This window comes from Hemiscyllium ocellatum, chromosome 1 (genome assembly GCF_020745735.1).
Source record: "Hemiscyllium ocellatum isolate sHemOce1 chromosome 1, sHemOce1.pat.X.cur, whole genome shotgun sequence".
NCBI classification, from domain to species: Eukaryota; Metazoa; Chordata; class Chondrichthyes; order Orectolobiformes; family Hemiscylliidae; genus Hemiscyllium; species Hemiscyllium ocellatum.
This window is the reverse complement of record NC_083401.1, coordinates 161530469-161546924: the sequence shown is the minus strand read 5'-3', so window position 1 is coordinate 161546924 and position 16456 is coordinate 161530469. Positions and strand designations below refer to the sequence as shown.

Below are 16456 nucleotides of genomic sequence, written 5' to 3'. Positions count from 1 at the left end.
GAAAGTAAAAAATAATGTGATCTAGAATCAACCTAAAAGTAAAAGGAAAATCTATCCAGTGCACAACCAAATAACTGCTATAGATTCACCCGTAATGGAGGCTGGTGTAAGGCTGGTACATACGCAATGTTTCCCCATTTAAAGTGCTTTCTCAGAACATATTTTCACTTCAGAGCAGTCTTCATGCAGTGAAACCTTTTAGAATAGTGCTGCCAACCATGACCTTACATTTCAGAATAGTGTGGTTGACAGGCCTTATAGTGAACTGCGTGGACTGCCTTTGTTGTTATATCCCTATGTTCCAGTATGCCTTGGTGGCACAATGAGTCATTCCAACTTGTCCTGCTGAAAGGTGATTCATCCCTAGCTTGTACTGATTGGACAGAGGCCAATTCCTAGTTTTTGCTGATGGAATGAGAGTGGATCCCATATTATCCCAATAGGGCTGATTCCTGGTATGTTAAACAAATGACAGATGTGATAGAGTCAGGGTTCCATCAATTCATAAAGCTGTCAGTCACTCCTTTGTAAATCTGTATTTATTCCAGTTCAGAACTTTTGGAGCATTGTTGTGGATGCTTACCGTATGAGAAAATAAATCAAGAATTCTAGGAAGTCTCCCATTGTTGGCACTTTTGCATCTTTTAAGTTAGAAGCAAGATTTAGAAATTGCTTTGAAAATTTGTGGAAGTATTAGAAAATTCTTGGAAGATCTGTCTGATGCTGTTATACTGATCTATCTCTCTAAAAACTGAACAGTTTGCATTTCTTCTTGTTACTACTGAATGAATCACCATCGAAAAGGGGATCACAGAATCTTTGATTATGCAACAGAATTACACTGTCTAAATAAACATGATAGTCTGGAAAATTCCCCATCAATCAATAACTCAGCACTGGTGTTTGATCAGTGAAAACCTTAAACATTAAAATTCAGTGTCTAGCCTCCTGTTTTTTTTGTTGATCTAGGGGCAGCAATGTAATGGGATTTGTTAGGAGTTAAGTGAATTTTAAGTTTTTGAAAAATTTTGCACTAATTGGCAGAATGTTTGTATTTGCATTACACAGTTCCAAAAGATGGCCTGAAAAGTCAAACTGCATTTGACGAAATGAGATTGAACTATATCAAGGAGTTGAGGAGAGTTATAGCAAGAAATGAAAATAATTCTGGTCAAAACTGGCAACGGTTTTATCAGTTGACCAAAGTCCTTGACAGTATGCATGAGGTAAGTTTTAAGAAAATATCACTGTCTAACTATACATATTACCAAACATTTCTGAGCCTTGGGCTAGATTTTGTTTTTTCAGCAAATGTTGAGACCAACATTAAGAAGATATTCACAGAGAGTAAAATTTAATCTTAGATCACTAAGTTGTTACACCTAGCAGGGATAGCGCAATGAAAATGAAACTAATCCTGGGATTGTTATGAAATTTAGAAATTATAGTAAGTACACAGAATTCCACAATTTACTTGTCTTTTAGACCCAGGTTAACAGGAAGTAGATTTTTTTTACTTAACAAGCATGACTATTTATGACACATAAACAGTTACAAGCTATTGACATAATAACTAAGAGTTAAAACCCTAGCCTCAGTATAAACTCCTTTCTATGAATACATACAAACAGACCTCTAACAGACAGAGGGAAAGATTAAGACTAGCAGTTCAATGGTTCCTGTTCACACAGTTTGCTAAGATAATTCTTGTCCTCATCAGAAAGCTGCCTGTCTGTGTTCCTTCCCCAGATACTTCAATCAGTTTGCAGGAGGCACAGGGTAACTGGTTCCCATTTATAAAGATCTTGGACTTGTGAATTAAAAGTCACATCTTAGAGCAACCAAAAGGTGGAAATAAACTGGCTAACTTGAAATGCTTTTTAATGCAGAGCACAAACAACTTTTTGTGCTATGGAGATCTTATGGTTTCTGCTAAAACATTCATACCTCCAAGCTGTTTGGCTAACTGTGAGCCAATCACATTGATGTTGATAGGCAGAAGGCCTGTGTCATTGATAACTGGTCACTGGTGCAAGACCAGTCAGTTACTTACTGCCAGCCAAAGCTTTATCCATAGCTTTATTCATACTCACCTCTTCGTTTCAGCTAATCTGCAAACCAGTTTCCACCTCAGCTTGAACAAACAGCTATGTAAACAATACTTACAATGATGTCAGGTTACTTGTTTTTAAAAAGTGAAGCAATCCTTCAATCTTTTTCGTTTTTAAAACAGTTCTTTTCCCAATTCAGTACACAGTCAAAAATACAGAAAATCAAAATACAGTCTTTTACATTGTCATAAGTTGTTCAAAATAAATTGGTTTTAAATTGCCCTTGGTGGCCAAATTATCAAGTGATGGCTTCTTGCAACATCAGTCATGACTATTTAAAGAACAGCGTCAGTGAATAAAGCAAAAATCTTTAAGCAGTAAGTGGCTTTTAGAGATCCTCATGAGACAACATCAATATTTTCACTAAAAGATGTATTAATAATCACTGGCTCATGAAATCCCTTGCCTGGTTTGTGTTCAGTTTTCTTGTTAGACTGTGATCACTTGGCCTGATGTTTGACAATTGGCATAATGAATCTACATATTTTGTTACCTGGCTTCCTGCACAGAGGAGGTGAAAAGGCAAACATATTGTTTGGGTAGTAAAAGGACAGGCAGGAACATTTTTGTTGCCTGAGCTTTTGTTCATTCTGAGCTTTACAGCATTTTGGTGTTTGTCCTCAAGATTGTTGCTGACAGAACTGACTAACTATGATGTCCCTTTGCACCTTTTAGCTACTCACAATGCGCACATTGTTATAAAGTGGAGATTGACCCCCCCCACCTCCCCCAAGAATACTCACTTCAAAATCAACAAGTAATAACTTATTTATCTAACTCTAACAATGAACAAATTAACTAAACAATTAACAAACCGAATAAATCTCATCTAACTACAAACTATTCCTGAATAAAACAAATTGGTATGCTGTTCCAATAAGTACAATTCCCACTCATATACCAAAAAAAACTAGTCTCTCGAAATTGACAGAGAGAGAGAGAGCACTGAGGGCTGTTCGCTCTGGCAAATGGCAGTTCACCCTGGGATCTTGTCAAACTGCCTCCTTGTATACCCTTGATAACATATCAATATTTCTTACAGTAGGATTGGTCCTATGTTGTAAAACCATCAGATTTAAATTTAATTGATTTTTAGTATCTAAGTGCCTGGTTCAAACTGAGTGGCTAAATTCAAAAAACCTGTTGTCTCAATAAAAACCACTGCTTGACCTACTAGCTTGTATTGAAAGACAGTACAATGTTGCAGTTTTGGACTCTGTGCACCAGCACACGCCTAACCTGCTGCTCACAGACATCCATTTTAATCTTTACACATTCAAAAAACACCATCTTTTAAAGAGACCATGCAATGCTTCCCCTCCTAGCATTTTACAATTTTACACACACCCAATTCTAACTTCCTATCTCCCAATCTACAATTATTCTACCCAACTTCACAATAACATTATCATGATTTCTTTGTGTCTTTTCATAGATTCAGGCAAACATCCTAAACATTACAGTGTGGAGCAGTTTGAAAACATTATCCCCCAATTTTAGAATTGTTTCTGAGGTGTCATATTTTGGATAGAAACCTTAATTTCTAAAACAAAAAAAATATTTTGAGATGTGATATTTGGATCTTGGCTGAATGTGGCAGGGTGGCTCCCTATTGGAGTTGATTCTGTTGCATAATGCACTTTCCATCACCTATTACCCTGCTCTGGCATAATACAACCAATCTTCACGTTAGGTCTAGATATCATAAGTTCGAATTGAATTGGAAAGAATGAGCTTTTACATGCAACTGAAGTCGAATTGGTCAAAATTCACAAACTGAACATGTATTCTCAACAATCACTGTGGAAACTGTCTGTGAAAAAGGAATGCAAACATAGATTGAAGTTAACATGATGAATATTTGCAAGAAAAATGTTAACCAATTTCAACATTAAATGTCTCGTTTCATGTACTGTACAGAAATGTTTTTGTTCCAGTGAGTCAGAAAACTCCAAACTACAGGCAGTGTAAAAAAAACCTAGTCAACACAACAGAATCTAATTTTCTCAAAATCGTTTGATTATTACGACAGAGTTAAATCAAAAGCTAGATTAAAATTTGTCATTTTCCGTAAAACTCTGGTTACAAAATTTGACAAGGCCAGAAAAGGGGCAAGCAAACCCCAATATGCAATTAACTTACATGTAACTGATGAAGGCAGCATGCAAACATGTATTATTGGAACATGCAGCCAGAACTAAGTTATTGTTGAGTGACTGCCTATCTGATCAAACCGTGAAAGACTGGGACTTAAGCCAGCCTTCACCAACTAAAGAGCAGGTTATTTCTGCTTGCATTCATAGAGCAGAGCTCTGTATTAAAAAAAACACTGAATCATGGCAAGGTTGGTCATCCAGATTTTCTGGTACTACACTGGAAATCTTGTGAAGGAGCTGCTGAGGAGGAATGATTCCATTTTACCACAGGAGGCTGTCCTGACAAGAAGGCTCTGGGACCAGGTGGCTGTTTTGGTCAGCGCCAGGAATCTAGTTCCCTGTACCTTGGTGCAGTGCTGCATGAAGTTCAGTATTGAATGGTTGAGTTGCGCAAATGCATGTTTAAATACTGATTTCAACAATCTGTACCACTTAACTCACATCTTGTATCTAGCCACCACAAGAGCAGTAGACAGCTGCATGTCCTTACCTACGCGGAGGAGATGATGGTTACCAATTATCATAACAACCATTGTGAGGGCCGTGGTCAGCATTGAGACTGAGCATTTATCTATGATATACTACCCTCCCCACCACGTCCATCATTGTCATCACCAACAACAACAGAATTCAAGTCTTTGGCTTCCTCCTTCCAGGCAGCCAAAAACTAACCTGATCACGCAGTGGTTAAGGACAAAGACCAAACAAACAGGGCTGAAGAAGGAATAACATTACTCATGCACACTTTTGTGGCTATCAGCTCAGATACTGAAACTGCACAGAGGCTTAGTTGAGAGGTAGGATCTGCATTTCATGAAACAAAAGGCACAAATGGCCTTTAGATAGGGCAAAGAGCTAAATGCAGGCGGCTGCCATCCAAGCTGAATGATGTGGTCTGAAGTCGGGTTTTCTGGACCAGAATGTTCTGCAGGTCTCAAGGAATTAACCGTAGAGTCATAAAGTAATACAGCATGGAAACTGGCCCTTCAACGCAAACTGGTCCATGTTAACTGTGGTGCCCTCTCAGCTCGTTCCAATTGCCTGCATTTGGTCTATATCCCTCTAAACCCTTCCCGTCCATGTACATTTTAAATGTTACAATTGTGCCTGTCTCAACCACTTTCTGTGGCAGCCTATTCCATAAACGCTCCACTCTCTGTGTGAAGTTGCCTCTCAGGTCCTTCTTAAATCTTTCCCGTCTCACCTTAAACCTATGCCCTCTAGTTTCAATTCCCCATCCCTGGAAAAATGCGTTCATCCTATCCAACCCCTCCTGATTTTATACACTTCAATAAGGTCACCCCTCATTCTCCTATATTCCGATGAATAAACTCCTACCCTGGCCAACCTCTCCCTATAACTCAGGCCGACTAGTCCTGGCAACATCCTCATGAATATTCTTTGCATTCTTTCCAGTTTAACTGTGTCTTTCCTGTAGGAGGATGACCAATATCTAAGTGCGACCTCAGCAACGACTTTTACACGTGTAACCTAATATCTAAAAGATTTGTCAGACATGACTTCCTGTGCACAAATCCATGTTGACTATTCATAATCAGATCTTGGTTTTCCAAATGTTGGTTAATCCTGACCTTCAGTATCCTCTCCAACAAGTTGCCTACCACTGATGCCAGGCTCACTGGCCTGTAGTTCCCTGGCTTGTCTTTGCTACCTTTCTTTAACAATGGAACAACATTAGTCACTCTTCTGGAACTTCACCAGTGGCTAAATTTGAAGCAAAAATTCTAGAGCAAGCATGGGATTTGGCATCAGAATCAGTAGCTGCTACACTGACGGAGATAACATTGGCAAGTCAGGCCCAGTGGTGAAAGATGGCGCCTCAGGATTGACAATTTCGTCATTGGTTGGACCCAGGTGGCAAAGTGGTGGCCAGGTGATCATAGCAAAATCAACAAGGTGAGTCCAGCAGTGAGAGATGCGTCTGTGACGTTGGAGAGTCCAGACCAAATGGTGATAAGGTGGTGGCTGTGAAGAATGGGCCCAATGTCATAACATGGCATTTTTGAGATGGTGACTTCAACATTAGTTGGGTCCAGGGTAGATGGCAGTGAGGCTTTGGAGGAATGACGACACAAAGGCGTTGTTGATGATGAGCTGGTTCAGGACTGATAGACTCTCTTTAAGCTGTATCGTTCTATATCTGTTTTCCTAAAACTATTTGAAATGGCACCATATTGTGGTGACAATGGAAAAGCTTTTCACTGTATTTTACTGTTTTTTCTCACTGTAGACAATAAAAATCATTCATTCCCTCAGTTTCCCACAGGTTCAGTCAGGTAGATGGGTGACTGCCTGGAGAGGTAGGCAGGTAGTGCAGGAGTCTCCTGTGGCTATTCCCTGTCTTACAAGTATACCGTTTTGAATACTGTTGTAGGGTAAGCACCTCAGGGTATTATAAAAGCAGCAGCCAGGCCTGTGGCACCTCAACTGGCTCTGCTGTAGTGCCGGGTTGGACAAAGTCCAAGCAAGCGATATTGATAGGAGACTTGCTAGTTAAGGGCACAGTGTTGCATTTCTGTGGCCGTGTTCAAGATTCCAGGATGGTGTGTTACCCCTCTAGTACCAGATCAAGGATGTCTCTGAGCAGTTCTTAAGGTGAAATTCTTAAGGGGGAAGGTGAGCAGCCAGAGGTCATTGTGCACATTAGTACCAATGACATAGGTAGTAAGAGGTCCTGCAGAGTGAGTACAGGGAGTTCAGAAAGAGGCTGAAAAGCAGGACCTTGAGAGTAGTAATCTCTGGGTTACTACCAGTGCCATGTGCTAGTGAGGCAAGGAATATAAAGATAGGAGAGATGAATGCAAGGCTAAGGAAAGGGTGCAGGGGCAGGGTTTAAGGTTCTTGGATTATTGGCACCTCTGCTGAGGCAGAGGTAACCTTTATGAGAAGGATGGGTTACATTTAAACTTGAGGGGAGCCAATATCCCCACGCAGATGTTCACTAGTGCTACTCAGGAGGGCTTAAACTAGACAGGCCAGGAGCTGGGAACCAGAGCAGCATGTTGACAATGAAGGGATTGAGGGGAACGTAGATATTTGCACCAGTAAGACAGAAAGGAAGGACAGGTAAATGAACACAATGGTACTAATGGGCTAAAGTATGCTTATTTCAATGCAAGGAGTATTGTAGAAAAGGCAGATGAGCTTAGAGCCTGGATCATTACCTGGGACTATGATGTAGCCATTACAGAGGCATGGTTGAGAGAGGGACAGGATTGGCTGCTCTACTTTCCAGGGTTTTGTTGTTTTGGATGCATAAAGAGGAAGGTAAAAGAGGTGGAGGAGTTGCATTATTAATTAGGGAGAATCTTACATCTGCACTCAGAGAGGATATACTGTAGGCTCATACACTGAGGCAATATGGAGAGTACTCAAAAATAAGATGGGTGCAGTCACTCTGATAGGGTTATACTATAGGCCACTGAACAGCCACCGAGACATTGAGGAACAAATATGTCAGCCAATTATGGAAACATGCAATAACAACAGGGTTGTCATATTGATAACTTCAACTTCCTCAATATAAGACTGGGACACCCTTAGACCAAGAGACTTAACAAACTCTACCCTGTCTAAGTGCATCCAGAAGGGTTTTTTGAAAGAATATATGGATAGTCCAAATGGACAAAGGGCCATGCTGACCTTGTATTGGCCAATGAGCCTAGCCAGGTGACTGAAATTTCAGTGGGAGAGCATTTTGGAAACAGTGATCAAAACTCTTTAAGTTTAAGATAACTATGAATAAGGATAGGTCAGGACCTTGCAGGAATGTACTAAATTGCGGGAGGGCAAATTACATAAGTATTAGGCAGGAGCTGTGGAAAGTTGATTGGGCAGAGCTGTTATCAGGTAAGTCTATATTTGACATGTGGGAGTTGTTTAAAAGCCTACTGATCAGAGTTCAGGACCGGCATGTTCCAGTAAGGAGGAAAGACAAGGACTCTGGATAATGAAGGAGGTTGTGAATTTAGTCAAACAGAAAAAAAGAAGCATATGTAAGGCTTTAGGAAGCAAAAATCAGACAGGGCCTGTGAGGAATATAAACAAAGCAGGAAATAACTCAAACAGAGAATTAGAAGAGCAAGAAGGGGCCATGAAGAGTTAAAGAGAATCCCAAGGCATTATATACATACATTAAAAGTAAGAGGATAACTCTAGAGAAGGTAGGACCACTCCGAGGTAAAGGAGGGAACTTGTGCTTGGAGGCAAAGGAACCTAATGAGTACTTTGCATCAATATTCACCCAAGAGAAGGATATGGAGGGTAGTGAGATTTATATGGAGCATGCTAATATGCTATGACCTTTTGAGTTCAAGAAAGAAATGGTGTTGGATCTTTTGAAAATCATTAAGGTGTAGAAGACTTCAGGGCCCAATGGTATCTACCCCAGGATATTGGGAGAGGCAAGAGAATAAATTGCTGGGGCCTGAACCAAGATCTTTGTATCCTTGCTAGCCACTGGAAAGGTCCCGGATGACTGATGAGTAGCTAATGTTGTTCCTCTGTTCAAGAAGGGAAATCAGGATAATTCAGGAAACTATAGACTGATGAGTCTCGCAGCGGTAATTGGGAAGCTATTGGAGAGAATTCTTAAGGACAGTCAGCATCGCTTTGTGTGGGGCAGACCATGTCTTACTAACTTGATTGGATTTTCCGAGGAGGTAACAAAGGTGACCGATGAGGGTAGGGCAGTGTCTACATGGTTTTTAGTAAGGTTTTTAACGATGTCCCTCATGGTAGGCTCATCCAGAAAATTAAGATTCTTGGAATCCACGATGACTTGGCCACATGGAATCAGAATTGACTTGCTCGTAGAAGGCAGAACGTAGTGATGGAAGAATGTTTTTCTGGCTGCAGGTCTGTGACTAGTGGTGTCCCACAGGGACCCATACTGGGACCTCTGCTGTTTGTGATATATAGAAGTGACTTGAATGAAAATGTGGATGGATGGGTTAGTATGTTTGCGGATGATACAAAGATCTGTGGAATTGAAAATAGTGTAGGTTGTCAAAGGATACAGCTGAATATAGATCAGTTGCACGTATGGATGGAGAAATGGCAGATGGCATTTAATCCAGGTGAGTGTGAGGTTCTGTACTTTAGGAGATCAAATGTTTAAAAAAAAAGGAGACAGTTAATGGCAGGACCCTGAACAGCATTGATGTACAGAGGGATTTTGGGGTTCAAGTCCATAGCTCCCTGAAAGTGGCCATGCAAGTAGATAGGGTGGTAAATAAGGCATATGGCACACTCACCTTTATTAGTCATAGAATTGAGTACAAGAGTCCGGATGTCATGTTGCAGCTTTATAAGTCTTTGGTTAGGCCACACTTAGAGTGTTGTGTTCAGTTCTGGTTGCCACAATACAGGAAGGATGTAGAGGCTTTGGAAAGGGTACAGAAGAGGTTTGTCAGGATGTTGCCTGGATTAGAGGTTATGAGCTATAAGGAGAGGCTAGAAAAACTTGGGTTGTTTTCTCTGGAATGGCAGATGCTGAGGGGAGACTTGATAAAAGTCTATAAAAGTATAACATGCATTTGCAGGGTTGATGGTGAGAACATTTTTTTTCCCAGAGTTGAAATATCTAATACTATGGGGCATGAGAGGGGGAAAGTTCAAAGGAAATGTGAGCGGCAAGATTTTTATACAGAGACTGGTAGGAGTCTGGAACCTGCTGCCAGGGATGATGGTAGAGGCAGATACAATAGGTACATTTAAGGGACTTTTAGATAAGCCCATGAATTTGTAAAGAATGAAGGGATATGAATAAAGGGCCCGCAGAAGAGATTAATCTAATTTGGCATCATGTTTGGCACAAGATCATGGGCTGAAAGGCCCGCTTCGATGCTGCACAGTTCTATATTCTACAATCATTTTACAAATATTCAATCCCAGAGAACTATCACTCCGAAGTCAATTGTTAATAGCTTACTTAACTGACACTTCCCATTTCTTTTTCTTTGCAGTGCTCAAACATGTTTTGATTCATTTGGGGTGTCCTGGCATGATTTTTTCTCAGTTCAACAGCCTATTCTTTTTCAGTTCCAACAATGCGAAAACTACAAACCCTTACAGTTTAGAAGCTTCATGAATTCAAAGTACTTTGGCTGAAGTGGCTGCTTCCCACAGACTAAAACTTGATTCTCCTGCAAGAAGCAAACTATTCTCCCTCCTGAACTGAATTCATGATTCTTCTAAATTGAAGTCAGAAGTTAAGTGGAGATGCCCTTTGGTTTGTTGTAAACTCAGCAAAATAAACATTCCATTCATTTACACCACAGGTGTCCTGCCAGGCACTTGACTGAAGCTATGTGAATTCTGGGGCGTGACTGTCAAATGACTTCCTGACCATTTAAAAAAATAGAACTGTCAAAAATATATCTGGCACAATTCTAAAATTCAAATCCTAAATGGTCATACATCTTTCATCATACCTTTTAATTAAGAATGAAGATGTTCAGCATGTAACACACCACTCGCTGTAGAGTTCACTAACTTTTAACATCAATATAATCCTGCAAACACTTTGACCAACTCAACAACAGGCAGTAGAAATCAATCATCAACTGACCAATGTTAGTAGCCAATGATTGCTTTAGATTTAACTAGCAGGGTTCCTTCTTATCATCGAATGCATGATTAACTACCTCAAGAAAATGCATTAATTGGATCATTCATGTCAAAAATTGCATCAGTAGAGTCAAATTAGTCCTAAAAGCTTACTGACATTCTGATTTGCCTGCTCTGCATATATCAGATATATTACCAAAATTGTGTTTGTTGTGGGGAGCACCAGCACATTACCTCAGACCCTTCTGTGTCTGAAAAGTGATGTCTGTAACACCAAAATTATGAGTACCACCGAATTAGATTTTGCAGCTTTTATCTACTCAATTGAAAGAAATTTATTTATGTGAAATTAACACCATTTTATCACACATTTGGTTATTAATATTACACAAGGTGATTTCATTCAAAAATTATAACAAATCAGTTGTGTCAATTGATTGTGTGATATAATTAGAAATTTCCACTGATAATCATATCGAGCAGCCTTTGCCATGTGAGTTTCTGCAAACTAATAATCGCCATGATGTGTGATACCTTTTGATTTTTGTTGCATTCCTTCCCTATGAAATCAGTTAACACCTGAAAACAACTTATTATATAAAATGTAAATGCAGTCGGGTAGATTGCTTTTGGTTCTTGAGCCCTTCTCGCATCTTTAAATAGGCACAACTAATAGTTGCATTCTGGTGTGGCAACAAAAATACTCCTATTTTCTACAATTTAGTTAAACGTTCCCAAAAGATATGATTCTGCTTGGAATCTATATTGAAAGGGAATAAACACACTTTAAATTTGAATAACCAAATTTAAGGACAACCAAACTTCACTTAAATGTGAGGCCAAAAACTAATTTCCTCTTGCAATCTGTTTTGGTTGTTGACAAAATTTTCAGTAATACTAACTCTTAAATCAGCTGCTGAAAGCGCACTGTCACCACACTGCTCCCTGCTGGACTGCCAATGATGCATAATAATAATCTTTTACCGAGGAAAGGAACAGAAAGTGTTGTTCTGGATCATTGGTGCTGGAAGAGCACAGCAGTTCAGGCAGCATCCAAAGTGCAGCGAAATCGACGTTTTGGGCAAAAGCCCTTCATCAGGAATAAAGGCACTGAGCCTGAAGCGTGGAGAGATCAGCTAGAGGAGGGTGGGGGTGGGGAGAAAGTTGCATAGAGTACAATGGGTGAGCGGGAGAGAGGATGAAGGTGATAGGTCAGGGAGGAGAGGGTGGAGTGGATAGGTGGAAAAGAAGATAGGCAGGTAGGACAAGTCATGGGGACAGTGCTGAGCTGGAAGTTTGGAACTAGAGTGAGGTGGTGAAAGGGGAAATGAGGAAACTGTTGAAGTCCACATTGATGCCCGGGGATTGAAGTGTTCTGAGGCGGAAAATGAGGCGTTCTTCTTCCAGGTGTCTGGTGGTGAGGGAACGGTGGTGAAGGAGGCCCAGGACCTCCATGTCCTCGGCAGAGTGGGAGGGGGAGTTGAAATGTTGGGCCACGGGGCGGTGTGGTTGATTGGTGCAGGTGTCCCGGAGATGTTCCCTAAAGCGCTCTGCTAGGAGGCGCCCAGTCTCCCCAATGTAGAGGAGACCGCATCGGGAGCAACAGATACAATAAATGATATTGGTGGATGTGCAGGTAAAACTTTGATGGATGTGGAAGGCTCCTTTAGGGCTTTGGATAGAGGTGAGGGAGGAGATGTGAGCACAGGTTTTACAGTTCCTGCGGTGGCAGGGGAAAGTGACAGGATGGGAGGGTGGGTTGTAGGGGGGAGCGTGGACCTGACCAGGTAGTCACGGAGGGAATGGTCTTTGCGGAAGGCGGAAAGGGGTGGGGAGGGAAATATATCCCTGGTGATGGGGTCTTTTTGGAGGTGGCGGAAATGTTGGCGGATGATTTGGTTTATTCAAAGGTTTGTATTGTGGAAGGTGAGCACAAGGGGCGTTCTGTCCTTGTTACGGTTGGAGGGGTGGGGTCTGAGGATGGAGGTGCGGGATGTGGACGAGATGCGTTGGAGGGCATCTTTAACTGTGTGGGAAGGGAAGTTGCGGTCTCTAAAGAAGGAGGCTATCTGGTGTGTTCAATGATGGAACTGGTCCTCCTGGGAGCAGATACGGCGGAGGAATTGGGAATACGGGATGGCATTTTTGCAAGAGGTAGGATGGGAAGAGGTGTAATCCAGGTAGCTGTGGGAGTCGGTGGGTTTGTGAAAAATATCAGTGTCAAGTTGGTCGTCATTAATGGAGATGGAGAGGTCCAGGAAGGGGAGGAAGGTGTCAGAGATGGTCCAGGTAAATTTAAGGTCAGCTGGAATGTGTTGGTGAAGTTGATGAATTGTTCAACCTCCTTGCGGGAGCACAAGGAGAAAGTCTTGTTGTCAACCTTACCTGCAGAATTTAGCCATAACCGTAGTTACAATTTGTGAGTAAGGGAATAGAATTGAAACGTGTTCTCAGTTTCACTGCACTGGCTATTTGTTGATTGTTAGTGCTATCAGCAGGGTCCAGGAATTTGACAGAGATGACTGTGGAATCATGGATCACGATTGCTTTCCTGTAGGTTCTGCCCACGTCCTGCCAGGTGCACAGCATGGGACCAAGAATCGGCTTTATGCAGTGGTCTATAATGCTGGATTGGCTCCATAATCCAATTGACGTTTTAAAATAATTTATTGAACTTTTGGTTTTGATTGCACGGGAATCTCTTTCTCATCTTCAGATGGGCTTCTGCCCATTCCTGAAGTGTTTATTGTACAAATCACAGTCTGTCAGGTGTTTTCAGCAGCAATTTCCACATGGAGTTTCACTGTGAATCTATTACCACAATTTTAACAGGACCCCCTGAGAAATAGTAGAAACAACTCAAAAGCATTAGCCATTGCCCAAGTATGGCAATAATTTGGGAGATCTTCAGCTGAGCTTTTCCTTAACTATTCTGAACCAGCAAGCACAACTGTACCTGGTACACTGAAAAACTACTAACTACAAAATAGATAAAAATCACACAACACCAGGTTATAGTCCAACAGGTTTATTTGGAGGTACTAGCTTTCGGAGTGCTGCTCCTTCATAAGGTGGCTAATGGGGCAGAATCATAGAACACAGAATTTAAAGCAAAAGATTACAATGTCAAGCAATTGAAATGATATATTGAACAAACCTGGATTGCTGTTAAGTCTTTCATCTGTTAGAGTGGGTTGCAGATTTCAATTCATTAATATGCAAATCCCAGAACTACTTTCAACTCATTCCCGAGATGACTTAAGGTTGTATAAAAAAAGGTGACATCTCAGCTCCGACAGTGTATTGAAGGTGTGAGGTTAGAGTCTGTCTGTATTCAGATCATGAGTCAGACTGGTTCTACTTCCAAAATAGAAATTTATAAAATGTCACACGGATTGACTGCCCACAATTGTGTGCTTTTTGAACAAAATAGAATATGTCTGCAAATACAATTCCACAAATGCATGCACACACATGTATGAGTCTATAGGGTGAAATTGCATTCACAGAATTTTATTTGAAGATAATTCTATTTTGTTCAAAAAGCACACAATCTGTAGGCAGTCAATCTGTGTGATATTTTATAAATTCCTACTTTGGAAATAGAACCAGTCTGACTCAAGTTTGGGATCCAGACAGACTCAAACCTCACACCTTTACTGCATTGTCTGAGCTGAGATGTAAGTTTTTTTTGATAAAACCTGAACTTATCTTGGGAATGTGACTTGAAAGGAGTTCTGGGATTTACATATTAATGAATCAAAGCCTGCAACCCATCCTAACAGATGAAAGACTTAAAGCAAAAGACCACAATGTCATACAACTGATGCAATATATTGAACAAACCTAGATTGCTGTTAAGTTCTGTGTTCTATGATCCTGCTACACTAGCTACCTGATGAAGGAGGAGCACGCTGAAAGCTAGTACTTCCAAATAAACCTGTTGGGCTATAACCTGGTGTTGTGCGGTTTTTAACTTTGTCCACTCAAGTCCAACACCGGCACCTCCACGTCAGTATAAAATAGGTAATATTGAGAGTTGAGTTTCGTAGAGCACCAGAGTATGTGCAGATGTCATGAGACACCTCATGGTGTCAGTCAAATGTAGACTTACATTGATGGTCATAGAAAACCTGACAAGCAGTTGGTTTCTTTGTGTTTCTGGAACCGGTGCTTCATGAGACAAGTTATTATCAGTTATGTGATGTTCTCCTGTAGTTTTGTGATAGCATGAGCCCCTATAGATATATATATCCTGCTGCTTCCTGAGTCTCAACTTGCAGTACAATTTAGTTAGAAATTAGATTTTAATGTTGCTGTTAGTTTGATATTTGTTAGACACAAACTGTCATCTTGTAGATTGTAATTTTTGCATGGTTGCACTCCAAAAATGGACAAGCCAGCCTCTCAGCTAGGAAGAGTTTGCACAATAGTTTAGGAATAGTATTTCAAATGTCAAATACCCTGAGAACCACTTCCAGAGGTATAGTAAAAAATATAAAAAGCAATTAACATCAACAGTAACTATATCATCTTCTTTTTGAATGGCAGGGAATGGCACGGTATTGAATTACATTGGGTTTCTTGACAAAACTGAAACTGGCAGCTACTTCAGTGTGGTAACAATTTTAAAATTACACTACTTTTTTTGCTGAGATGCTGAGCTTTGTTATTAGCTCATAGCTTCCCCTAAGGGCACAAATTTACCATACAACACCTCACCAGGAGCCACCATTGAGTCACATTGGAAGAGAGGTAGAAGTAGGTCACCCTCCTTGTAAGAGCTGTTTATAATGGAAATTTGTGAAAATTGGACATTTTAGGCTCTCAAATTATGATGGGACCAGCAAATTCCTTCATCGCTCGTAGAGTGATTTGGGCACCCATGAACCAATGTTGCTAGTATTCTGCCACTTGCCCCTCAGAAACCACTGTCTATTCAATGATGGAAAGTAGGTGTCCCTGGCAAGGCCAGCATTTAATTCCCATTCCTATTTGCTCTTGTTTTGCATGTTTTTTGGCCACATTACCCCCATTCCTGCATATAACAGCAATTCTCTCAATTTTTATTTCTCATATACAGGCAGCTGGCCAAACGGCTAGTTGGACTTATCTTCTGGAGAACATCTCATTTGCCAGACCATGCAAGCTTCCATTTTGTGCCACGTTTCTTATAGGCAGAGGAAGTTGGAACTCCCACTATTGGCAAATCCCCAATACCCACCAAACTTGATAGGACTGGTTTCCAAAGGGACAGGCAGATACTTTGTCCCTTACCACGTCAGGCAGGATTTTTCAACTTAACAAAAGATGGGTTTCGGCTAGGTGATGAACAATTCTCTGAGCTGGAAGTGGAACTGATTCAACTGGTCTTTCAAAGAGCCAACACACAGTCAAATTGCAAGTTGTTTTGTGCTGTATTGTTCTAAGAAAATATAAAAAGCAGCAGCCAAGATCATGGTTGTGTCACTGATGACTGTAGGTGCTGTTCGAAGGCTATTGTACTGCAAGTGTTGTTTTCAGTAGTGCAGGCCACTTATGGCCCCAGTTGTGCATCACACCGCAGTAAGAAAACCAATAGAAGAGTTATTAAGCATT

The 16456-nt window shown here is 40.8% G+C and overlaps 1 protein-coding gene across 4 annotated transcripts in view; it reads left to right on the top strand.

The window, feature by feature from the left end:
• nr3c2 (nuclear receptor subfamily 3, group C, member 2) overlaps window positions 1–16456 on the top strand; it is a 314785-nt gene that overhangs the window by 296263 nt on the left and 2066 nt on the right. For all 4 annotated transcript variants that reach the window (XM_060827287.1, XM_060827277.1, XM_060827295.1 and 1 more), the window contains one exon: window positions 1069–1226. In XM_060827287.1, the coding sequence (XP_060683270.1) occupies window positions 1069–1226 (158 nt within the window). The remainder of the gene's footprint in view (window positions 1–1068; window positions 1227–16456) is intronic.